Source organism: Sinohyriopsis cumingii, chromosome 7 (assembly GCF_028554795.1).
Source record: "Sinohyriopsis cumingii isolate HCF-2022 chromosome 7, ASM2855479v2, whole genome shotgun sequence".
Taxonomy (NCBI): domain Eukaryota; kingdom Metazoa; phylum Mollusca; class Bivalvia; order Unionida; family Unionidae; genus Sinohyriopsis; species Sinohyriopsis cumingii.
Window position 1 is genome coordinate 21,290,532 of NC_142967.1, and position 26,393 is coordinate 21,316,924.

The 26,393-nt window shown below is 34.4% G+C and overlaps 1 protein-coding gene across 3 annotated transcripts in view; it reads left to right on the forward strand.

The window, feature by feature from the left end:
* LOC149794848 (pantothenate kinase 3-like) overlaps window positions 1–26,393 on the forward strand; it is a 94,223-nt gene that overhangs the window by 54,501 nt on the left and 13,329 nt on the right. For all 3 annotated transcript variants that reach the window (XM_089964506.1, XM_089964507.1, XM_089964505.1), the window contains exons 3-5: window positions 1,139–1,386; window positions 8,314–8,490; window positions 23,442–23,565. In XM_089964506.1, coding sequence (XP_089820632.1) covers window positions 1,139–1,386; window positions 8,314–8,490; window positions 23,442–23,565 — 549 coding nt within the window. The remainder of the gene's footprint in view (window positions 1–1,138; window positions 1,387–8,313; window positions 8,491–23,441; window positions 23,566–26,393) is intronic.

A 26,393-nucleotide genomic window follows, 5' to 3' on the forward strand; every position in this document is an offset into this window, starting at 1 on the left:
ACCAATAATGGTTTTTACATAATGACAGAAAATGGTTTCTACACAATGTGCATAATGACCAATAGTGGTTTGTGCATGATGTACATGACGACCAGTAATGGTTTGTACACAATGTACATATTGACAGATAATGGTTTCTGCATAATATACACAGTGACAAAGGATGGTTTCTCCATAATTTACATAATGACATAATGATTTCTGCATGATATACACAGTGACAAAGAATGGTTCCTACACAATGTACACTGACAAAAAATGATTTCTGCACAATGTACACAGTGACAAAGAATGGCGAAGAATGGTTTCTACATAATGTACAGAGTAACAAATAATGATTTCTACACAATGTACACAATGTCAATGATTTCTAAAGTGTACACAATGACAATGATTTCTGCACAATGTACACAATGTCAATGATTTCTAAAATGTACACAATGACAGAATTGTCTCTATACAATGTACACAATGTCAGTGATTTCTAAAGTGTACACAATGACATAATTGTTTCTACACAATGTACACAATGTCAATGATTTCTAAAGTGTACACAATGACAGAATTGTTTCTACACAATGTACACAATGATAAATAATGATTTGTACACAATGGTAAATAATGGTTTCTACACAATGTAGATACAGACAAATAATGATTTCTACATAATGTATGCAATGACAAATAATGATTTAAAGTCATTTGCCCAGTGAATAATCTTGAGTTTCCAGTCTGTCCTCTTAACCTTTATGTATCATTAACCATAATTAGCCTTTGCAAAGTACCTGGGCTACCCGACTTCAGTATATGTTAGCATAGACCTACCAGTCGGGTTGATCCTGGGCTCTGGGCACAGGATTTGTTGTTATCAGTATTAAGGACACACCCACAACCTACAATATTTTTTCATTTAGTACGGTTTTAGTGTTATATGTTATCCCGTAAACTGAAATTTTAAAGACATGAACGTTTATTAAGCATCCACCTGCCCTTGGAGGCTTCTTTAATTCCCCCAAAATGTATGCTTACAATGGGGTTGACTGTATTTTGACAATAAATGATCATATATCAGTTTAATAATTTTGGAGTATGGTAATATTTTGTTCACAATAATTGATTTTTGTTGTTTTTATTTCAGCATGTAGACTTAATACTACACAAGTATGATGAACTAGACTGTTTGATAAAAGGAATTCACTACATATACCGTAATAACCATGCTAGTGAGTGTTACTATTGGAAGAATTGTGCTAGTCCAGAACGATGTGAGAAGGTCCGTTATGACTTTAGGGACCCATACCCATATCTTGTGGTGAATATTGGATCAGGGGTCAGCATCCTATCAGTTAGGGGACCAAATGATTATAAACGTGTCAGTGGAACAAGGTAAGAATGACAGTCAGTTAAACATTACCCATACCCATATCTTGTGGTGAATATTGGATCAGGGGTCAGCATCCTATCTGTTAGGGGACCAGATGATTATAAATGTGTCAGTGAACAAGGCAAGAATGACAGTCAGTTAAACATTTTAATTGTATGGCTGGAAAAATTTGTTGTGCAGCTGCCTGTGATAAGGAAAGTAAACTTTTACATGATTTTTGCCATAATTTTAATTAAAAGAAACATGTAGGTGATTATTTTATTCAAATAAATATGTAAGAAATCAATAGGAATCATGAACAGGTATTGGAAAATCCCTGTTATGAGCAATAAGGACATTCCTGGACCTGGCCAGTCCTGTAGAGTAATTTTATTACACAGCTTTATCCAGACCTGCTAACTCTGATGCGACCATCTCTGTAGGCCTTTATTTCCCCCTGTAAGTTTTACCAGTTTTCACTAAGGTGTAACAAAATATCATAAACTGCTCATGGAAAATCTCTTTAAAAGTTCAGTATTCAAAACGTGCAGCGAAGGTTAATATTATATATTCAACTGAAAAGTTTGCAATGTACACATAGACCTTGTTTACCACAAATACAGTTGCACAAACTTAAATTCCATACCTATGCAGCTTGATGGCTTGTTGCTATTTCTCAACTTGACATAAGTCTTGAATTTTTGTTCCATTTCACATGACAATCATATCTCCTGCCGTGAGATATACTCAAATTGACATGTGATGCCCAATAAACATAGTTGTGTTCCTTCCAGGTTTTGTTCACAAGAATCTGAGTATTTCTTTGTTATTCTTCTGTGCTGATTGTTAACACTTTTTAAGAGGCTTAATTTCCATATCATCTTCAACATACCCTGCACACTGCACACCATTCTAAGATCAACAGTTTAATCATGCAGATGCTTTGAATTAAAAAAATGTGCGGTTTAAAGCATCTGAGGTACTCCTGTACAGTTAGTCTGCTTCCCTGACTAACTCTACTAATTCTAACATGAAAACCACAGCTAAATCAAACAGGTGAACCAGTATCCGGATGTTTCAGCAAAAATCATTTTCCCAGGTTTTGCTTTTATTCTCTAAGTTTGTATTTTAATGGTAATTTTTTAAAGACTTGCAGCAAAATCATAAAGGTTGGCAGGTCTTTGAATCTATGAATTACATTGAAAACAAACTAAATTAATTTGCCTGAAAATGATTAATGGCATTTTGTTGGGTGATGCGATTAAAAGAAAATAGGTGAATGTGATACAAGAAATAGTTTGGAAGATAAAAATGCAATCATTTAATTACTTGAATGAGTCAGCAACAGTTGTAAGAAAGATGCACCTAACAGCTTCTTTAAAGACAGAATGCTGCAGTTTTATAGGAATTTATCAACAAGATTTTGGTATGATTTCTTTCACATTTATCTTCCTGGATCCAGTTTGCCTTTTTTTATTTTTTCATCAAGGCAGTGATATTACATTACCATACTTGCCCCACAGTTTACCCAGCATTCATTGCTGAAGACAAAGAAAATTGTAAGTACAACTTGAAATCTGGACAAAAGTATAGTTTTGAAATAAGAGAGAGAAAGAGCAGTTATATACGTATTATAAAGAATGAGCCACTTTGCTTGGGCCAAAATAGCTGAGGTTAGGTGCCCATAAAAATAGGGATACAAGTCAGAACATTTTGGATGACATTTTGTGGCTGTAGAAGCACAACTGTATTAAAGAAGAGTATGACATTTACTTGAAGAAATTTGGATACTGGACACCAGTATATGTGACTTCTGTCAGTATAATCCATTGTGTATCATGAATCAGTACATCACTCTTGCCTTCACAAGTTGAATTATTATCGGCAATGGAATTTCATATGTGACCAAGCCTATTATTTCAAATTACTTGCCATATTTTCATTTTCTTTATATATTGATTAATATTGTTTAGGATATCTAGAGATTCATCTTACATTCAAATGGCCATCACAGTGGTCAGCTCCTGAATGAATGACTTTTAGGATCTCTAGTTTGGTCTAAAATGAAAACAATGTATGTTAATTGCAGTATGTGCATCTCAAACCCATGAATATCAATGTAACAACAAAATGAATAAAAATATACAACAACAAAAACACATTTCAAAAGATGAAAATAGACTCATGGATACATAAAACAAAACAATTAGTAAATATCACCATACTACAAACATGTTATTATAAAAATGAGTATGGTTCATATAACCATATGGTTTAATAATATTCCAACTCTTTGGTCATTTAGCTAAGTAACAGAAACAAGCAAAAGCAATACATTTTTATAAAACCTGAATAATTTAATTATCAAAGTCATAAAATGAAAGTTTAAAAGGAACTAAGAGTATAATGAATTGAATCCAAAATCCTTAAAAAGTTCTATTTAAGTCCAAAAGAATTGAATGTTCCCAAAGAGTTTCAACTTCTCAAATATACTAGGGTTTGCACTGTCTTTAAAAGCTTGGGAAAAATGGGGTGGCATTTTGAAGGCCTTGAAAGTTTTGGAAAAATGGGGTGGCATTTTGGAGGCCACGAAAGTTTGGGAAAGTACAGATTACTCTGAGGTTATTTAAAGTCTTTGAAAATTTTAATAAACCCAAAAATTTTCTTTTCTTTCTGAAATCGCAAATAAAATTGCCCAAGGTCATTAGATTTGGATGTAGTCTAGTCTTCCTGGTTTTTTTCTTGATGAACTGCTCAGTTGCCACTGCAGTATAACAAATGGGCATTTGTTTGGGCCTCCAGAGTTGGCCATTCATGGTCACTTCAATAAAACATGCACTCTTTATCAAAGCAAGCCTGCTAGTCTTCAGTAAAAATAACACACCCTTCATCAGAGGAAGTCAGAACCAAACTTGAATGAAAGCAATGGATCTTGATCAATTGTTGCATTTTCCAGCATGTTTAATGCAGCATGAAAGTTTCCATTTTACAAGAAAGAAAATGTAATTTTTACGCTTATGATGGCTACCAACAAAAAACACAGATTAACAATCCTTTGATGCTAGATACCTGCATGTAAGTGAATTGAAGGTGGGACACATTTTTTTCACGTTTTAATTGCCTAAGAATGGCCTCATCCACTTGGTAGCTTCAGCTGCATGATTGTTTTCTCACACATTCCAAAGTCTAAGCCACGTTAAGCACATGTACATGTTCCATGTATACAGCTACATCCACATCCTGGATTCAGCCAATGTGGTTATGTGAGAAAGCTTGCCAGTAGCTTCTCGTGGGTTGGTGGTTCTTTCTGGGGTTTTCCTGGTTCTTCCTCCACCATTAATACTGGCCGTCATGTATAGCCTATAGTGTGCTGAAAAATGGCGTTAAACTCCACAACAACAACAATAACAACATCCACATCCTATTGGCAGTAATTAATATTGTAGTGACACAGGCTTTTGACATTGCAATGTAGATGAACAAGGACTATCATTTTTTTTATATATACTTTATTTGTGTTTTCTAATGGGATGTGACTGACGCTTGAATTTTCTAACCTATAGCCTATCCTCAAATTCATGGACGTTTAATGCACAGTACCCAATACATTATGGGTTGTACTTAACAATGTATATTAAACTAGTTTTACAGTTTTGTCTTGTTTTACTTATTGGCAGCACATAATCATGTGTCAAGAGTAACCTTGTTATGAATGAGGGAGGGGTTCCCCTGTTTGTTTTGGACTCCAAATTGAAGAATTTAATATGTTTTCAGACAACCAAAATTAATTATTGTTTGACATCTTTCACATTCTGAAAATGTGGCAATGATTATTTTGCATTCATCATTTTCTCATAAAACAATCCTTATAACAAAATGTTAGCCAAAATAGGGCCTAGAAATTGATAATTGTGGTCTTTGAAAGTTTGGGATAACTTTATCATTAAAATTCTGTTTGAACTCTGTGTACTGGTCTTCCAACACTCCTGATGTATGGCGTTGTCATGAACCCACTTTAATAATTTATAGTAGTCCCAGAATAATATTTTAGTCCTATGATTACTTTGTAATTCCAATGAATAGTCCTAACAAAAGTTTCCTCTCGAATATTATGTCAAATCAACATTAAATACATTTTGTTTCTACCAGCCTAACCTAATGCATCCACTTGGAAATGACTTAATTTTTCTAAGAACCCACCTGACCCCACCAGCCACTGAGAAATTACATGAATCTTGTCAGCAGGTTTTATCATTATTATTTTTATTAATGATTGTAAACACCTATGTTACACCTGTTTATAGCTCCCACACAATCTACATCTTAAGATCTTAAAATAATATAATTTACAAAAGTTAGCTATCAAATATCCTGTTTATAGATGATTGTTACAATTTACAGTTTCGAACAAAAATTATATATAATGTGGCTGCAGTCAGTGTTTATGGACTCTGATGTGCAAGAGTTATTGAATTCTTGGAAATTCACTTTGCTCAGTAGAGCATTAATCCCTTCAAGGGACTCTTGTTGCTCATTGATATAAACCAAAAATATAATGTCTCTCAGAGTATATTTCTTTTATCAACTTTGAGCAATATGTCAAATTTTACAACATTCAGTAAATGAAAAGTGTCAGTAGTGTTTACATCATTAAATGAATAGTGTCAGTAGTGTTTACATCAGAAAATGAATAGTGTCAGTAGTGCTTACATCAGCAAATGAATAGTGTCAGTAGTGTTTACATCAGAAAATGAATAGAGTCATAGTGTTTCTGTCATTAAATGAAAAGTGTCAGTAGTGTTTCTGTCATTAAATGAATAGTATCAATAGTGTTTACATCAACAAATGAATAGTGTCAGTAGTGTTTACATCAACAAATGAATAGTGTCAGTATTGTTTACATCAGAAATGAATAGTATCAGTATTGTTTACATAGAAATGAATAGTATCAGTATTGTTTACATCAGCAAATGAATAGTGTTGGTAGTATTTACACAAGTAAATAGTGCTGGTAGTGTTTACATCAGCAAATGAATTGTGTCAATATTGCTTACATCAACAAATGAATAGAGTTGGTTGTTGTTGTTGTAGGGTTTAATGCCATATTTTAGCACACGATAGGCTATACATGGCGGCCAGTATTAATGGTGGAGGAAGAACCCAGGAAAAACCCCGGAAAGAACCACCGACTCACGAGAAGCTACTGGCAAGCTTTCTCACATACCCACATTAGCCGAATCCGAGACTCGAACCCATGCAGTCAGAGGTAAGATGGCAGTGATCCGTAACGGAGAGCGCTTTAAACCACTCGGCCACTTGGGGCCCCTGAATAGAGTTGGTAGTGTCTATATCAGCAAATGAATAGTGTCATTAGTGTTTACATCATTGAATGAATAGTATCAATAGTGTTTACATCATTCAATGAATAGTGTCAGTAGTGTTTACATCATTGAATGAATAGTGTCAGTAGTGTTTACATCATTGAATGAATAGTGGCAGTAGTGTTTACATCATTGAATGAATAGTGGCAGTAGTGTTTACATCATTGAATGAATAGTGGCAGTAGTGCTTACATCATTGAATGAATAGTGGCAGTAGTGCTTACATCAGCAAATGAATTGTGGCAGTAGTGCTTACATCAGCAAATTAAAAGTGTTTACATCAACAAATGAATAGTGTCAGTATTGTTTACAGCAGCAAATGAATAGTGTTGGTAGTATTTACACGTGTACATGAATAGTGTTGATAGTGTTTACATCAACAAATGAATAGAGTTGGTAGTGTTTACATCAGAAATGAATAGTGTTGGTAGTATTTGCACAAATAAATGAATATAGGAATAAATAGTTTCAAAACGTTATCATGTCATCACATAAATGGAAAATTAATACTTTAAAAGAAAGTATTTATTAGTTAATTGACTTGACGACAGTGGGGAGAGTTCAAAAGTCCTTGCTGAAAAATGTTATGCTGGAAAGACTCAAACATACAACATAGTAACAGATAAGGAAAATATTCTGTGGCTGAGGAAAAATAAAGTAAATGGAAAGAGATTTATTTTAAATGCCAAACAATGTATGTACCAAGATTTATATGACACTTTGTGAATGGTTTTGCCATGTTCATGTCAGCAATATCCTACTCGCATTTCACACTTAGCAAGAGCTATTAATGTATATCAACTTGAAATAAATCAGTTCTTAAGACAAGAATAACATTTTAATAATTAGTACTACTTTTAAATGAAGATATTAGATGTTCTGAAGCTATTTATAGCTTTCTTACTACATATACACATACTTGTCACAGAATATAGTCCCCCATAGAAGGGCTACCCATCTTATATGGCCACTTTCCCGTTGCAGAAGGGGTGGCAGTATGAGAGTGGGACCACTTTATTAATAAAATCAACAGGATAGAAAGATGTGTCAGTGTATGGTAATAAAATCACCATGATAGAAATAAGATGTGTCAGTATATGGTAATAAAATCAACATGATAGAAATAAGATGTGTCAGTATATGGTGATAAAATCAACATGATAGAAATAAGATGTGTCAGTATATGGTAATAAAATCAACATGATAGAAATAAGATGCGTCAGTATATGGTAATAAAATCAACATGATAGAAATAAGATTTATCAGTATATGGTGATAAAATCAGTATATGATGATAGAAAGTACAGGAGGTACTTTATACAGCATGTGTTCTTTGAGAAATAGTCAGCTGTTAAAACCTGCAAGCCAGGTGAGCCTCATCAGCTCCACTTGGGACACTTGTTAGAAATGCATTTGGGTGACTTGAATATTACACCTTGCTTTATCATGTTTATGGTATTATTTGTGCCATAGTGAGATGTTACTTCACATCTTTAATGTTGAATAAATATGATATTTAATATGTGATGCAACGTAATGCAGTATTAAGTGATACAAATGATATTTCAGCCTTGGGGGAGGAACATTTCTGGGTTTGTGCTGTCTGTTAACTGGCTGTGAGACCTTTGAAGAAGCGATAGAACTTGCTGCTGATGGGGACAGCACTAAGGTGGACAAACTGGTGAAGGACATATATGGTGGAGACTATGAGAAATTCAGACTCCGCGGGGATACTGTTGCAAGCAGGTAAACTCTGGTGATTGACTATTACAGCAGTCTGTTACTTTAACACTCCTAAGGAGAGCCATAAATGGGTAGTGCATTGTAAGTGAGGCTTTTGTATATCGAGATAGTTTTTTTTGAAACTACATCCTATGTTATGTTAGGAGCTACACTGTAGTGAAGCACTTTTTCAAAACTACAGTCTATGTTTTATGAGGGATTACACCACATAGTGAGGCACTTTATCAAAACTACAGCCCATGTTATATGAGGCAATGCACTAGAGTAAGAGACCTTTATAGGTGTAGTCCCTGTTATAATGTCTTTTTTTAAATTTGTTTTGCCTTCTATTTTAGAATTTATTAGGTCTTTCTTTTCTTGTAACATCAGCATTTACATCAATATTATTCACATTTGGGTTATGTTATCATTATTCATCCTTTCTAATTGTGTCTAGAAAATGTAATACCTGAATTAAAAGGAATTACCTGAATTAAAACAAATGGATTCTGTATATGTGTATATATATATATATATATATATATATATATATATATATATATATATATATATATATATATATATAGTGCAACCCCGCTATAACGCGAGTTCGGATATAATGCAGTTGTGGCATGGCTCCCGAAATTTCGTATATTCATTTGCACATGAAAAAATATTTTTTGTTCAAAGTACATGAAATAGTGTATAAAAAATGTATTATCATTATGGGGAAGAGATCGCGTATGAATTCGAATTTAATATGATCATGGCGTGGTTACTGAACTTTGAAATACATGTACGTGTATATTTCTCGTACCGGTAAAAATAATTTTTTTTTAGTGCGAGAAATAGTGTGTAAAACGTTTATTATCATTTTTGTGTAAGAGTTCGCGTGTGAATTTTAATATAATACAATCATGGCGTAGCTTCTGAAATTTAACAATATCACCAGGTTCTTGAAGTGTTATGCCAAAATAAACATTATAGGAAATGTTACTTATTACTGGTCCATGAGTAAAGCCAGTAAGTCGTCTTTGTGATTGTCTTCAATTAATTCTGTATATAATTGTTGCTCAAACAACAGCCAACATGCATTTCTTCTTTAACTGCATACATAACCAAGTAGCAGAAAATGTGACGGTTGATAAAAAATTCTCAAAATTTAATAAACATCAAAAAACAAAAGCCATCAAATTGTTTGCTGGGCTTGGCGGTGTTATTAGATGCAGTCAGTTGACCAGTAAATAATGTCCGCTTTATTAGCTGGAAATTGAAAGGATATGAAATTGTACATGCATTCAGCTTTAAATTTTTTTTTATAAAAGTGAATTGTGACCATTGCAGGCCTACTGCACTTAATTCTCGAGTTTTACATGGGTATGGTGTTTGTTTATGAACTCATTATTAATTTCCTATTTTTTTATAAAAATATTTTACCATTATGGAAAAGCAAGTTCACAAACGCAAGTCGTTCTCTGCACTTTGCGCAATGCTTAGTGTAGTAGTTTTCACACGTTTCTTTCAGTATTCACAAAATCTGAAGTAAAAGTTATATGCATGCTGAAAGCATGTGTTGATTGGTAATTACATATTTTATGGATTAATTTCAAGCCCTGATGGTACAATATCAGCCGGCAAGTAAACGGTGTTGATACTCTGTTCATGCTGTATATTAGACATTGAATTCAGACACAGTGATTTGGGGGAAAAATATTGAATATTGTAAATCTGTGCAATTTTTCAATGGAATTACATGCATTCTAGATGAACTGAATGCCATGATGGCACAATAGTGAACGGTGTTGATACCCTATTCATCATATACATTACACATGAATACATGTATATATGCAAATGAGTTGTTCTCTGAAAAAAGTAAAATACTGTAAAACCCCGCATTAACGTGACCCCAAGATTAACGCAATCCATTTTTTGGACCCATATTATCACGTTATAGCAGGTTTCCACTGTATGTGTCTGTATATATATATATATATATATATATATATATATATATATATATATATATGCACATGAAAATTTCTATTACTGATGTGATCATTTAGTAGACAAAAATTCAGTGTACAAGATATAATTGTTACATCAACAAGTTGACTGATTATGAGATGTATTTTGTTGGTTCCCATGTCTATTTTTTTTTTGGTAGAATGGTCAGTATAGTAAAACATTGAACCAGTCACCATAGAATAAGAGAGTTGAAATAACAATTGTTACACCTCATACATTTCAGACTTTCATCTGCTCAGTAATCAGATTAGTAAATAACTTTTCTAAGCAAATTTATTTTATATTTTCATTTGTTTAAGGTACAGACCTTGAACTGAATACTTTTACAAGTGAAAAGCAAATGGAATGCAAAATAAATTCACTGATCTGGTGGCCTAGTGGTAGAGCATCCGCCCCGGATGTGGGAGGTCATGAGTTCAAACCCTGACCGAGTCACACCAAAGACTTGTAAAAATGGTACACTGGAACCCCGCTATAATGCAATAATTGGGGTACCGAAAATTGGATCGCGTTAATGAGGGTTTTTACAGTATTTTACTTTTTTCACAGAACATCTCATTGGCACTTATACGTGTATTCATGTCTAATATATATGATGAATATGGTATCAACAACGTTTACTATTATGCCATCATGGCATGCAGTTCATCTATAATGCATGTAATTCCATTGAAAAATCGCACACAGATTTACAATATTCAGTAATTATTTTCCAGATCATTGTGTCTGAATTCAGCGTCTAATATACAGCATGAACAGAGTATCAACACCGTTTACTTGCCATCTGATATCGTACCATCGGGGCTTGCAGTTAATCCGTAATATATGTAATTCCATTGCAAAAATTGCAAACATATTTAAACTATTCAATAATTTTGTCACAGATCATTATGTGTCTGAATTCAATGGGAAAAATTAACAGCAAAATTAGGTTAAGAAAGACGAAGCGTGTGTACCGTTCATTACGTTCCAGGGTCTATGAACGGTGTCTGTACAAATTTCATACAGCTAAAATTTTCTCATTGCGTTTCCGTGTAAATTTATCCATTGCAAATTCCTGTAATTAAAGCTTGTACGCCTGTTCGTTTGAATGATTACAACAAGAATAATTAACAATCAACACATGCTTTCAGCATGCATATAACTTTTACTTCAGATTTTGTGAATATTGAAAGAAACGTGTGAAAACTACTATACTAATCATTGCACAAAGTGCAGAGAACGACTTGCGTTTGTGAACTTGCTTTTCGATAACAGTAAAATATTTTTATAAAAAAATAGGAAATTAATAACGAGTTCTTAAGCAAATCCCACACACATGTAAAACCCTGGAACTAAGAGTAGTAGGCCTGCAATGGTCACCATTCACTTTTACAAAAAAAAATTAAAGCTGAACGCATGTACAGTGTCATACCATTTCAATTTCCAGCTAATAAGCGGACATTATTTACTGGTCAACTAATTGCGTCTAATTACACTGCCAAGCCCAGCAAAGATGTTGGCAGCTTTTGTTTTTTGATGTTTATTAAACTGTGAGAATCTTTTATCAACCACCGCATTGTCTGCTGCTTGGTTGTGTATGCAGTTAAAGAAGAAACACATGTTGGCTATTGTTTGAGCAACGATTGTTTACAGAATTAATTGAAGACAATCGCAAAGACGACATACTGGCTTTACTCGTGGACCAGCAATAAGTAACATATCCGATAATGTTTATTTTGGCATAACACTTAAAGAACCTGGGGATACTGTTAAATTTCAGAAGCTATGCCACGCTCATATTACAGTAAAATTCATACACGAACTCTTCCCCAAAATGATAATAAACATCTTACACACTGTTTCTCGTACTTAAATTTTTTGTAAATAAATTCCGGGTACGAGAAAAATACACATGTATTTACAATTTCAGGAACCACGCCACAATCATATTAAATTTGAATTCATATGCGAACTCTTCCCGATAATAATAAAATATTTTTGATACACTATTTCATGTACTTTGAACAAAAATATTTTTTCATGTGCAAATGAAGATATGAAATTTCAGGAGCCACACCACAAACGTGTTATATCCGAATTGGCATTATAGCAGGGTTGCACTGTACTAACAATGGTCTCACTAGGCACTCAGCATTAAGAGGCTAGTGTTAGGACGGGTTGGCCTGGTGTCAGGATAATGTGACTGGGTGGGACACCATGCTACATGTCTGCAGCATGATGCCCCAGTGCTAGATATCACATAAAAAACTGCCACAGTGCAGACATCAAAGCCATATGACTGGAAAATCGTTACAGCTACGTTAAAAATCCAAATCACACACACACATGCAGAATGAATTCAAATGGAAGGCACAATGAATGCAAACAATATTAAGAATGAATAAATATGAACAAAATGAAAAGCAGAGTAAATGCAAATGAAATTAATACATTTTGAAGAAAACAGCACAAATTAAAAATGCAGAATGATGAATGATAAACAAAAATGGAATGATTGGTGGATGCATTTCATGAATAGATTTGAAATGGGTTATTTTTCAGTGCTGTTCCACAGTAAGAGATTGATAAACAAAAAACTGCCTTGGTTTTGATCACATTGTCACAGGTGGCTATACTATTTAGAACTTAAATTGATTTAAGCAAAACAAACAATAAAATTCACTGACATATTCTCCAAGACTATATATTTACACTTAGTACATTTGCAGTTGTATTTTAAAATTTATGCTGTATTTAGCATTTTATTTAGATTTGTATCCATTTGCTGAATCATTAAAGCACATTATTAATAAGATAAGCAGAAATGTTCCCATGGCAACATGATTTGTGCAAAATTTGTATGAATTCATGCACCTGGAAAGCGATGATGTGCAAGAACTCCCGACTGCAGATTAATTTCAAGTTGTACATATGAAAATGTACACTATGCAATATACATTTGAAAATGTACACTATGCAATATACATTTGAAAATGTACACTATGCAATATTCAGTTTTATTTGACCATCAACACTTAAAGTGCTTGTCACAACATAAATTAATCTGGTAGAAATATTGTTGCACTTATAAAATGTCTTTCTTCGTAACTGTTTACACACCTGGTTTCTTCAGCTTGACATGAATGGTTGTTAAACTAAATTTGATTGGCACATTGGGTACCGTAACAAGCATGCTGTTTTAGCATGAACCTTTCATCAAGGAATTTTTATATTTTACAAATGTGCATTTATAATGCAGGATATCTTGAAGACACAAAATGGCTGATTCCCATTCTGGTTCATCTTTAGGAGATTATTTCATTTGGCAAATACTGTCTGATCATAGAGGTGAAAGTAATTTAATTTTGATGTTAGTAGTATGTCATATTATTGGAGCTGTGATACTAGTGATTTTTAACCTGAAAATGGTGTTAAATACAAGTCCATGGTACATACTTAATGGACAAAAACAGATGGCATGCTGGTCAACCCATCATTTTTGCAGTACAGTGGAGCCTCGTTAATCCGGACTCAGTTTATCCGGAAACCTCGCTATCTGGACATAATTCAATGGGAACGGAATTCCTAAATGTTAATTTGCTCCGTTAATCAAGAAATCCACATTCCGGATCTGGAAATCAAAATCGGGGACCAAAGTGTAAAATTACATTAAAACTTGTCTCGATAATCCGGATATAATCTGTCCAAAAATAAGAAAATTCGAAAAATCGTATGTGAAAATACAATCAGAAGAATAATACATAAAACACAGTAGTGAAGCCCTTGAGAATCTATGGCCACTATCAATAACTAAGTACCGTGACCATATTGTAACCAGCAATTGTATAAACAATGTCTGTTTTAGCTAGTCGCCAACGGGGGTGTTAATAATTAAATAAACACACTGGGATCAAATCGTCCATGCTTTTTGACATATGGTAAATAAATTAAAAGTGTCATTAAGCCTCTTTGTTGTTTACCAATTGTATGTAACAATCACAGTTTATTGTTTGCTGTGCAAATACAGTTGACATTTTTAAGCTGTGGACAGTATAGGGCTTCAAAGAATCCAGGCAAACAAAGGTTACAGACTTCTTCAGAAAATTGACATAATAAATGTATGTACAGTACATACATGTACATGAACATAGTGTGATGTGTTCGATGTGTTAATTGTCTAAACTTCTATTTACTGTATATGTACGTACAAGCACATGTTATAATAATGTGAAATAAACACAGATTAATAGATGTATTCATTAATTTATTTCAACCATTATTGAATATACAGTGCATTACATTTAAATACATGTACATATATATGGTGTGATGATATCGTAAAATAAAAAATGTGCATGATTCAATTATCCGGAAAACTCGTTAATCCGGACATATTCGCTAGGAACGAATGTGTCTGGATTAACGAGGTTCCACTGTATTTGGAAATTGAATGTAGGAAAGGCAAACAGTCAAGCCAAAATAAAATTTAAAAAAATTTAAAAGTCATTTGCAATTTTCATTTTAGATCACAATTTTTCCCTGCAGGATCATGTGCTACAAAACCATAGAGCCCTATCATACAGGTTATGATCATTCTGACGAATAAGAACTAAAAATAAAATAAAGAAATAAAGAAGTGAGGATATTTATTTAATCAAAATACATCAGTTTGAACAAGTACCTACAGCATTATGGAAAAATAAATCCAGCATAGTAGTCATTAGAGTGCTTATTCAAGAAAGTTAAACTTTGGCAGAGCTTATGTTAGCGAAAAATCTTAGGAGCAAAAGTGTATGAAACACAATTCTTGTGAGCTGTGGAAACCTGTACATAGCAACCATTAACCCTTTACCTCATGCAAGCGCCTTTTGGCATCTCTACTCCATTCGCATGGAAGCACCTTTTGACGTCTGCTGTAAACATCAGCCATTTTAAGCCGGGTTTTTTTTGCGCCACGTTCGGGGAAAACAGCCTATTAAATACTACAGTAGTCCCCCTCTTATAAGGCCACCCCAATGCAGCAGGGAAGTGGCCTTATAATGCAGGTGGCCTTTCTAGAGGGGGATGACAAATGCGAATAGTAAATACATATGATGAAAGTCACAAGTACATTTAATTTTAAATATTTATTATTTTAATTAAAACATCACATGCATGATGTGAAATAAATGTAAAACAAAGTGTCATCATTTTCAAAAGAATGCTATGAATAACCATTGATATAGTTTTAAAACTGTCTTTATAATTATGTTACAGTTCACATCATCTGTCACTTTGTTGGTAACAGTCTAAAAAACAAACCAGTCTCGTCACATTAAAAATATCCTTACTGTCGTATCCCCTGCATATATCGTTTAGTCTTTTATTCCAATCTTCGACAACTTCATTATTAACATCAGCTGATTCTCCACTAAGGACAGAACACTTGATATTGTGTTGCACTTGAAATCTGTGCAACCATCCGTTACTTGCGGTAAAATCATCATATCCCAATTCAACTGACAGAATTGTTGCTTTTTCTTGTCATTCAAATCAGGATACAAATGTTTCTTGGCTCAAACAATCTTCCTTTCTCCGTCCATTTCACCTTCCCACTTCTGCAGAATTGTTTCATTATCTTTCACGATATTGTTTATCTGAGTCTTCCTGACATTAGTTTTCTGCAAGGATCCTCGATGACATGTTGATCTTTTTGCAGTAAGTTATTCATGTTGACAACTACACTACTGATAAAACAATTTTGTATGCATCTAAACAAATTGCCATGTGTTTTTAAAGGAAGTGTTCTTGTCACATGATTTGTTAGTCGCAGTCTGGTACCCTATTGTTTTTATACATTTCTTTACACTAAGTAAGAGAAGCCAAAATGGCTTCGATATGTACCATTAACATCACGCAGATTTGACCTTGCGACCGTTAGGGTTCGTAATTTTGACAATTATTGTCAGTAGTAATAGCCACTGATTATCAAAGTGAACAAGCTCAATATCTTACTTAGGGAATCCGTAAAGGCTACCAAACCATTTTCCTGCTGACTTGGGTATTGTAGATCGATACTGCCACTTCTCTGCTGTTACTACTGTTCAATAATTGTCATTTTAACAATTATCAGTGACTAAACCGGACATGATAACACAGCAGTAAGGGTAATTAGATTACATGTACGTACCCTTTTGTATGAATTAAAAGTTGAGTCTTTCTCGGTCTTTGTGGAATAAATTTGGCTTCTCATGAGGCGTAAATGATATAATATTAACCTTAGTGGTAAATGTACTTAACACTTCTTTCAGCAACGAAAACCTGACATCGGGGAAACAGAAATCGGATTACTTAACGCACGTTATGAATAAAATACTGGTTCTGGATACATATTCAAATAAAATGCGACCGCTTGTGAGGGGTAAATTTTATATTATTGTACTAATATGCTGGTCGCATTAGCCGGGTGGCCTTTCGCGAGGGGAACAGATTCTGGCCATAAGGAGCGGGTGGCCGCTGGTTGGGGGGGGGGGGGCGTTCAAGAGGGGGACTACTGTACATTCATTTCTGTTTATGCTCTGGTCAATATCTGCTATTTAAAGTAACTGGTTTATAATCTCCACTCTCCAAAATGGAGGTTGCAGATTTCATTCAGTACTTAACGAAATTTTCATGATTAAAATCACAACTATGAAGATTCAATAGCTTAGGTAAAGGCTCTGATTTTGATGTAGGCAGCAATTAGTTTTTGTAAATTATCAAATTCAGATGACTTAGTGATGTAGACGCGGACAAAAAACTTGTAAATTTCGAGTATGAGAAATGGCAGCTATGGTTGGTCACGCGGTCTCACTGATTTGACGGTGAACAAGTTCTCTCAAGATTTTAAAGCATATAAAAAATTCTTCCTTGAAAAATAATTACACAGCTGTAACAATCGGACTTTACTCTTAAATTTTTCCACACATAATAGATGTGTACCAAAATGTAAAATGGTTATAATTGCAATTAAACGCAACATACACTACATTGCTTAACAGTTAACAGGCAGGCCTATGCATATGGAGTCGAATAGGTAACAGGTGTTCTATTTATAGCACACTGCACTGGGTAACTATGCTTATTTCAGCCAGCTGGCTGTGAAAGGGGGTTTTAACTACAGAACTATATTCATACACTGATAAGGAACAGATTAAGCTCAGAAACAGTTAAAAAGATTAATGCTTATGCAACTACAGGCAACATCTTAAAGGTTTTGATTTCAGTAGGAGTCTTAGAGAGTGGATCTGGAAGAAAGTGAGATGGATATTGAAGTGTTAGGTAAATATTAAACTATGGCAGTTTCCTCCTCCCACTACTTTTTGTTATCCTCCCCCTACTTTTGTTTCAAGAAAATCCACCCTTATAATAAAGCCCAGTTTCATCCTCCCCCTTCTGTTTGTTCTACTCCCCTCTTATTTGGATGACAATGACCCCACTTTATGACCTAGATGATGTTTAATTTCATTGAAGTGCATTCTGTTTTAAATCTGTATACTGGTAGTAGGCTATATGACCACACCTGTGTTTTATTAGTGTTTTATCAGGGTTTGTGTTATCCGAAGGGATGACTGTGACATAAAGGACTGTTATCCTATGGGACAACTGTGTGAGACAATAAGGGACCTTGTTATCCAAAATAATTAATGTATGTGACATCAGGGACTGCTATAACAATGGACCACTTATGTGACATCAGTGTCTGTTCTTCTGTTTTATTTAGTTTGTATCATTATTTTTTTAAATCATTATGTGTCATGTGTAATTGTAACTTATAATTGACAGTGTCCAATCAAGTTCATTGTTTACCTGACTAGGGTCATTCGTTTGTTAAAAAGCATAATACATTAGCTAAAATTTTCTCTATGAGTATGGACTAAATATTCAGATCATTATTAATGTCAACATGTTTATCTTAGTCGGAGTCTGTGACATTGGAATTCCGCCATGGAAATACCTGGCCTATTTAATATTTACCGTGTTTTTTGCTTTGGTTTTAGGAACAGATTTTATCTTGTCGACAACTTCAGAGATTTGTAGAAATGGGCTTTTGACCATCATATTGGTTCTGTTTTTATGTCTTTTAATATAATGTTGTTTACGTGACAAATTACTCTTTACTTGTGATAATATCCAAAACAAACATTTGTATTATGGTGTTCAGTTCTTGATTATGATTTATTGAAATTATTATTCACTAGAATTAAAAAGTGCTAAAAAAATATTTTTGGACAAAAATGTTAACTTGGAATAATAGTGAATTCAGACAAGGACGTCTTAGATTATATTATTGTGGTTCATCAAAAGACTGTTGGCACATCTCTATATCACAGGCTACTACAGGCACATCAACACATTTAGAAATGAAGCTTTTTTGGAACACCATTGGAATTTAATTAGAACTTTATTCATTAGGGCTGATGATAGAACTGTTTGGACTATTTGGGATTTAATTCACAATACTGGTGGTTCGTTTTAAATTTTCAATTTTTATTGTAGGAAAATTAATTACTTGTTGAATTTTACAAAAAGTTTTAGTTGTTGCTCTTTTCTGTTATTTTGTTTAAGACCATAGAGTCGTAACACTGTGTTATTCCAAGGGATGACAGTTTCTGACAAGGGATCATGTTATTATTACAAGGGATGATTGTGCGAGACGTCATTGACCATGTTATCCCAACGAACTGCTGCATGTAACATGAGACTTTGCTATCCCAAGGAAATATTTGTATGTGACATCAGGAACTGTGTTATCCAAATGGATGACTGTGTGACATCAGAGACCATGTTATCACAAGGGATGACTGTGTGACATCAGAAACCATGTTATCACAAGGGATGACTGTGTGACATCATTGACCATGTTATTCCATGGAACTACTGTATGTGACACAGAAAGTACAGTGCTCCTTATTTCTAACACTCATCTTGTTGCCATAAAAATTACCCACACTATAAAATCACTTTGTTTTAAAGATCTTGCAGCAAGTCTTTATCATAACATTGGGATTTGAATGATGTCAAACCACATATAAATTGTGTCCTCTTTCAGGAACTAAAAGTTAAATTAAGTAGCTTGACTATAGACAAATGAACCAGTTTGTAGGGAATCCATGACCCAGAGCATGTGATAAAAATGAATCAGTTTGTAGGGAATCCATGACTATGACAGTGTGATAAAAAAAAATATCTTTTTCCACTTTTTAACATGTGTACAAAGGGAAGAAACTCGTCCAAATTACCTCCTCTTACCACTGACCAATGTGATTTGCAGCTATATGATGAGGATGAACTGTCTTGTTTGGCAGTCAGCAAAAAATAAATAGAATCTCCAGCCATCTTTTGGGCATAATTCACAATATAGGCAATTTTTTGGCTTTCTTCAAAGAAAATCTATTACTAGTATCCATTTTATCATTTTTGATTGTTGTTGTTGTTGTGGGGTTTAACGCCGTTTTTCATCACATGATAGGCTATACATGGCGGCCAGTATTAATAGTGGAGGAAGAACCTGGGAAAACCCCAGAAAGAACCACCGACCCACGAAAAGCTACTGGCAAGCTTTCTCACATACCCACTATCATTTTTGGTACCACATATACTTGAAAGCCTGATACTTGTATCCATTTTATCTTGTTGGTGCCACACACGTGAAAGCCTGATACTTGTATCCATTTTATCTTGTTGGTGCCACACACGTGAAAGCCTGATACTTGTATCCATTTTATCTTGTTGGTACCACACACATGTGAAAGCCTGATATTTGTATCGATTTATCTTGTTAGTACCACACACTTGAAAGCCTGATACTTGTATCCATTTTTCTTGTTGGACCACACACACTTGAAAGCCTGATACTTGTATCCATTTTATCTTGTTGGTACCACACACTTGAAAGCCTGATACTTGTATCCATTTTATCTAGTTGGTACCACACACACTTGAAAGCCTATACTTACATCCATTTTATTTTGTTAATACCACACACTTGAAAGCCTGATATTTGTATTGATTTATCTTGATGGTACCACACACTTGAAAGCCTGATACTTGTATCCATTTTATCTTGTTGGTACCATACTCTTGAAAGCCTGATAACTTGTATCCGTATCCATTTTATCTTGTTGGTACCACACAATTGAAAGCCTGATACTTGTATCCATTTTATCTTGTTGGTGCCACACACACGTGAAAGCCTGATACTTGTATCCATTTTCTCTTGTTGGTACCACACATGAAAGCCTGATACTTGTATCCATTTTATCTTGTTGGTACCACACACACATTAATGCATATCACTATTATTCATTTTATCATTTTGGGGCCCAGAGAGGCAGAGAGCTCTAAAGCGCTCACTATTCTGTATCACTGCCATCTCACCTCTGTGTGCGTTTGAGTCTCAGGCTCGGCTAGCATCAGTACATAGAAAGCTTACCAGTAGCTTCTCGTTGGTTGGTGGTTCTTCCCGAGGATTTTAGGTTTCTTTCTCTACTAGTTATACTGACCGCCATGTATAGCCTATCTTGTGCTGAAAAATGGCATTAAACCCAACAACAACAACAACATGTTGGTACCCCACATATTTTATCATGTTGGTACCACACACTTGAAAGCCTGTTACTTGTATATTATTTTATCATGTTGGTATCACACACACTTGAAAGCCTGTTGTAAATTTTTTATCATATTGGTATCACACACACTTTAAACCATATTATATGAATCAATTCTATCATGTTGGTACCACCTACACTTGAAAGCCTGATACTTGTATTCTTTTCATTCTGTTGGTACCACTGATACCAGTAATAATCAAGAGACAGTACAGGCTTGTAATTTTTATAGATGTTTATATTTTGCCTTTGTAGTGTGTCACTGATATTTTGTATGCACTGTTTTTGTATTGTGTCTCTAATGTTTTGTATGCGCCATTTTTATAATGTAACTGCTAACATTGTAAGGACACAGCCTAGATAAAGCACAGGTAGAGTAGCACAGCTGTATATACACCAGTACTATTCCCCTACTGCAATATTACAGCTGTATATACACCAGTTCAATTCCCCTACTGCGATAGTACAGCTGTATATACACCAGTGCTATTCCCCTACTGTGATAGTACAGCTGTATATACAAGTGTTATTCCCCTACTGCAATAGTACAGCTGTATATACAAAAGTGTTATTCCCCTACTGCAATAGTACAGCTGTATATACACCAGTGCAATTCCCCTACTGCGATAGTACAGTTGTATATACACCTGTACTATTCCCCTACTGCATTAGTACAGCTGTATATACAAGTGTTATTCCTCTACAGCAATAGTACATCTGTATATACAAAAGTGTTATTCCCCTACAGCAATAGTATGTCTGTATATACACTAAATTGAATAATATTATTTTGCTACAACAGTACAACTGTATAAGCACTAATTTTATTCTCCTACAGCAGTAATACAGCTGTATGTATGTGTTATTCCACTACAGCAATAATACAGCTGTATGTGTTATTCCCATACAGTAATAGTACAGCTGTAAATGCATCATTGTTATTCCCTACAGCAATAGTACAGCTGTATATGCACTAGTGTTATTCTTCTACAGCAATAATCGTTTTGCTTCTGTCCATCCTTGCATCCATCCCAAATCCATTTTAGCACAGTAGCACAATAAATACTAATACTAGAGCCATGAAAATCTATGTAATTTAGTATGGTTATAAGTAGAAGTTCAGATTAGATTTTAGGACCATTGAAATAATTCACTGTTTATATGCATACTTAGATTTTTTGGACTTTGAATATTTTGACAAAAGTCTGTTAGCATGATTAAGCAAAACCTGTTTGAAGCAGGCAGATGAAATTTGGTGGACATATTTATGCAAATGACCTTACTAGATTTTCAGATCATTATAAATTTGGTGGACATATATATGCAAATGACCATACTAGATTTTCAGATCATTATAAATTTGATGGACATGTCTGTGCAAATGATCATACTAGATTTTCAGATCATTATAAATTTGGTGGACATGTCTGTACAAATGACTGTACTAGATTTTCAGATAATTTTAAATTTGGTGGACATGTCTGTGCAAATGACCATACTAGATTTTCAGATCATTGTAAATTTGGTGGACATATCTATGCAAATGACCATACTAGACTTTTAGATCATTATAAATTTGGTGGACATGTCTATGCAAATGACCATACTAGATTTTCAGATCATTATAAATATGGTGGACATATCTATGCAAATGACCATACTAGATTTTCAGATCATTATAAATTTGGTGGACATGTCTGTGCAAATGACTGTACTAGATTTTCAGATCATTTTAGTAAGTTTTTGTTCTTCAAACATTTTGATGTTGTTGTGGGGTTTAACGCCATTTTTCAGCACGATAGGCTATACATGGCGGCCAGTATTAATGGTGGAGGAAGAACCCGGAAAACCCCGGAAAGAACCACCGACCCACGAGAAGCTACTGGCAGGCTTTCTCACATGCCCACATTGGCTGAATCTTAGACTCGAACCGCCGCAGACAGAGGTGAGATGGCAGTGATCCGTAACGAAGAGCGCTTTAGACCACTCGGCCACTCGGGGCCCCCAAACATTTTGAACTGTGGCTGTAAAAAAAAGTTTTAAGCACTATTAAACAATGGCCAGTTGTGGCATAGATGGATGAAATTTGGTATGTATGCTTGTTTGTGTATGTAGATAACCTGACTAGAATTTCATGTCATTATAGAATCTTTTAAAAACAATTAAAATATATCTTGAATCAATTGGGCTTGCACTCTATTGGTTACCTTCTTCCCAAATACTTTATTGTAATTTCTTGATGCCTGGGCCGTACTGAAGTAAATTTGAATTTATTAGTTAGTCATGGGGTGTTCTATTATCAGTATTATTATTTTCTTGTTGTTTTCATTTCAGTTTTGGTCACATGAATAATGATGAGAGAAGGAAAAGTGCCAGCAAGCATGATCTAGCTCGAGCCACCCTGGTCACGATTACTAACAATATTAGTTCTATTGCAAGGATGTGTGCTGTTACTGAGGTATGCCATCCTTACGATCACTGTTATGATTACTAACAATATTAGTTCAACTGCTCTGGTGGCCTTGTGGTTAGAGTGTCCACCCCGGGTGCAGTAGGTCGTGTGTTCGAACCCCGGCCATGTCATACCAAAGACTTCTAAAAATGGTACTAACAGCTACCTCACTAGGCACTCAGCATTAAGAGGTTAGTGTTAGGACTGGTCGTCCTGGTGTCAGGATAATGTGACTGGGTGGGACATCATGCTACATGTCTGCGGCATGATGCCCCAGTGCTAGACATCACTTCAAGCTGCCACACTGCAGACATCGTAGCAAAATCTAAATCACAAACACACAATATTGGTTCTATTGCAAGGATGTGTGCTGTTACTGAAGTATGCCGTCCTTCCAATCACTATGGTTATGATTACTAACAATATTGGTTCTGTTGAAAAAATGAGTTCTGTTACTGGGGTATGCCGTCCTTCCAATCACTATGGTTATGATTACTAACAATATTGGTTCTGTTGAAAAAATGAGTGCTGTTACTGGGGTATGCCATCCTACAAATCACCCTTCAAGTTGTTACAGTTACTAACAGTATTGGTTCTGTTACAAGGATGTTTGCTGTTACTTAGGTATGCTATCATACCAATCAGCCTTCAAGTTGTTACAATTACTATCTATACAGGTCCTGTTGCAAGGATGTGTGCTATTACTGAGGTATGCATTCCTCAGACCTGCCAACACTTACAGATTTGCTGCAAGTCTTACAAAAATGATCTTTAAAATATGGACTAACAGAATAAAAGCAAAAACTATGGAAAAATGATCGTTGCTGAAAAAATCAGGATAGTTGGTTCATCCGTGTTTGATTTGGATCCGAGTTTCATATTAAAATTAGTGGAGTTAGTCAGGGAGCCAGACTAACTTTACTGCAGTGCCTCAGACGCTTTAAACTGCATATTGTTTTGTTCAAACAATCAGCATGATCAAATGGTTGATTATATAATTTTTTTAATTTGGTGTCTAGCAAGCGATGCATGTTGAAGATGAAAGGGAAGATAAACCTCTTAAAAAGTATTAATAATCTGGACCGAAGAAAAAAAGAAATATTCAGATTCTTGGGAAGAAAACTGGAAAATACTCATTTATGTTTATTGAGCATCATGTGCCAGTTTGAGTATGTCTCATGGCAGGAGATATGATTGCCATCATCATGTGAAATGGAAACAAATTCCAAGAATTATGTAAAGTTGAGAGACAGCAACAAGCCATTGAGCTGCATATGGTTTGGAACTGAAGTTTGTGCAACTAGAGGTAAAAAAGTTCTGTACTTTACAAACTTTTCAGTTGAACATAATGTTTACTGTTGCTGCATGTTTCAAATACAGAACTTTAAAATATGTTTTCCCACTTTGCAATAGCAGTTTATGATATTTTGTTACACTTTTCTTAGAACTTGTCAAGCGTATGGAAAATAATCAACTGCCTTACTGAGACAGTGTCATCAGGGTTGGCAGGTCTGTATCAAACCAATCATCCTTCAAGTTATTACAGTTACTAACATGACTGGTTCTCTAGCAAGGATGTATTCTGTCATCACAAGGTCTGGTTGGTCCAAAAATGAAAATTGCAATGCTCAAGACATCCAATATGGCTGACATATCTTGAAAGTTTTGTTATCACTAATCTCCAGAGGGAATGATAATAACAACATGGGGTTTTCACTAATCCACAGATTGGATGATAATAACATGGGGTTTTCACTAATCCACAGATTGTTTGATAATAACATGGGGTTTTCACTAATCCACAGATTGGATGATAATAACATGGGGTTTTCACTAATCCACAGATTGTTTGATAATAACATGGGGTTTTCACTAATCCACAGATTGGATGATAATAACATGGGATTTTCACTAATCCACAGATTGTTTGATAATAACATGGGGTTTTCACTAATCCACAGATTGGATGATAATAACATGGGGTTTTCACTAATCCACAGATTGGATGATAATAACATGGGGTTTTCACTAATCCACAGATTGGATGATAATAACATGGGATTTTCACTAAAATAATTTACATGATGTGTAGTTGGTCATACATATAAATGTGCAAATCTTGTTTCCAAATATGGCTGTCATAAAAGCAATTTAGAAAATCTTTATTGCTAATTATCTTGAATGAAAAGTTAATTGCTAATTACCTTGAATGGAAAGCTAATTGTGAATTATCTTGAATGGAAAGCTAATTGCGAGTTATCTTGAATGAAAAGCTAATTGCTAATTATTTTCAATGGAAAGCTAATTGCGAATTATCTTGAATTGAAAGCTAATTGAGAGTTATCTTGAATGAAAAGCTAATTGCTAATTATTTTGAATGGAAAGCTAATTGCGAATTATCTTGAATTGAAAACAAATTGTGAGTTATCTTGAATGAAAAGCTAATTGCTAATTATTTTGAATGGAAAGCTAATTGTTAATTATCTTGAATGGAAAGCTAATTGCAAATTATTTTGAATGAAAAGATAACTGATAATTATTTTGAATGGAAAGCTAATTGTGAGTTATCTTGAATGGAAAGCTATTTGCTAAATATCTTGAATGGAAAGCTAATCGAAAATTATCTTGACTGGAAAGCTGATTGCTAATTATCTTGAATGATAAGCTAATTGCTAATTATCTTGAATGGAAAGCTAATTGCAAATTTTCTTGATTGGAAAGCTAATTGCGAGTTATCTTGAATAGAAAGCTATTTGCTAATTATCTTGAAAGCTAATCGAAAATTATCTTGAACAGAAAGCTATACAGGGTTGTGGCTTTCACCAGAATTCTTA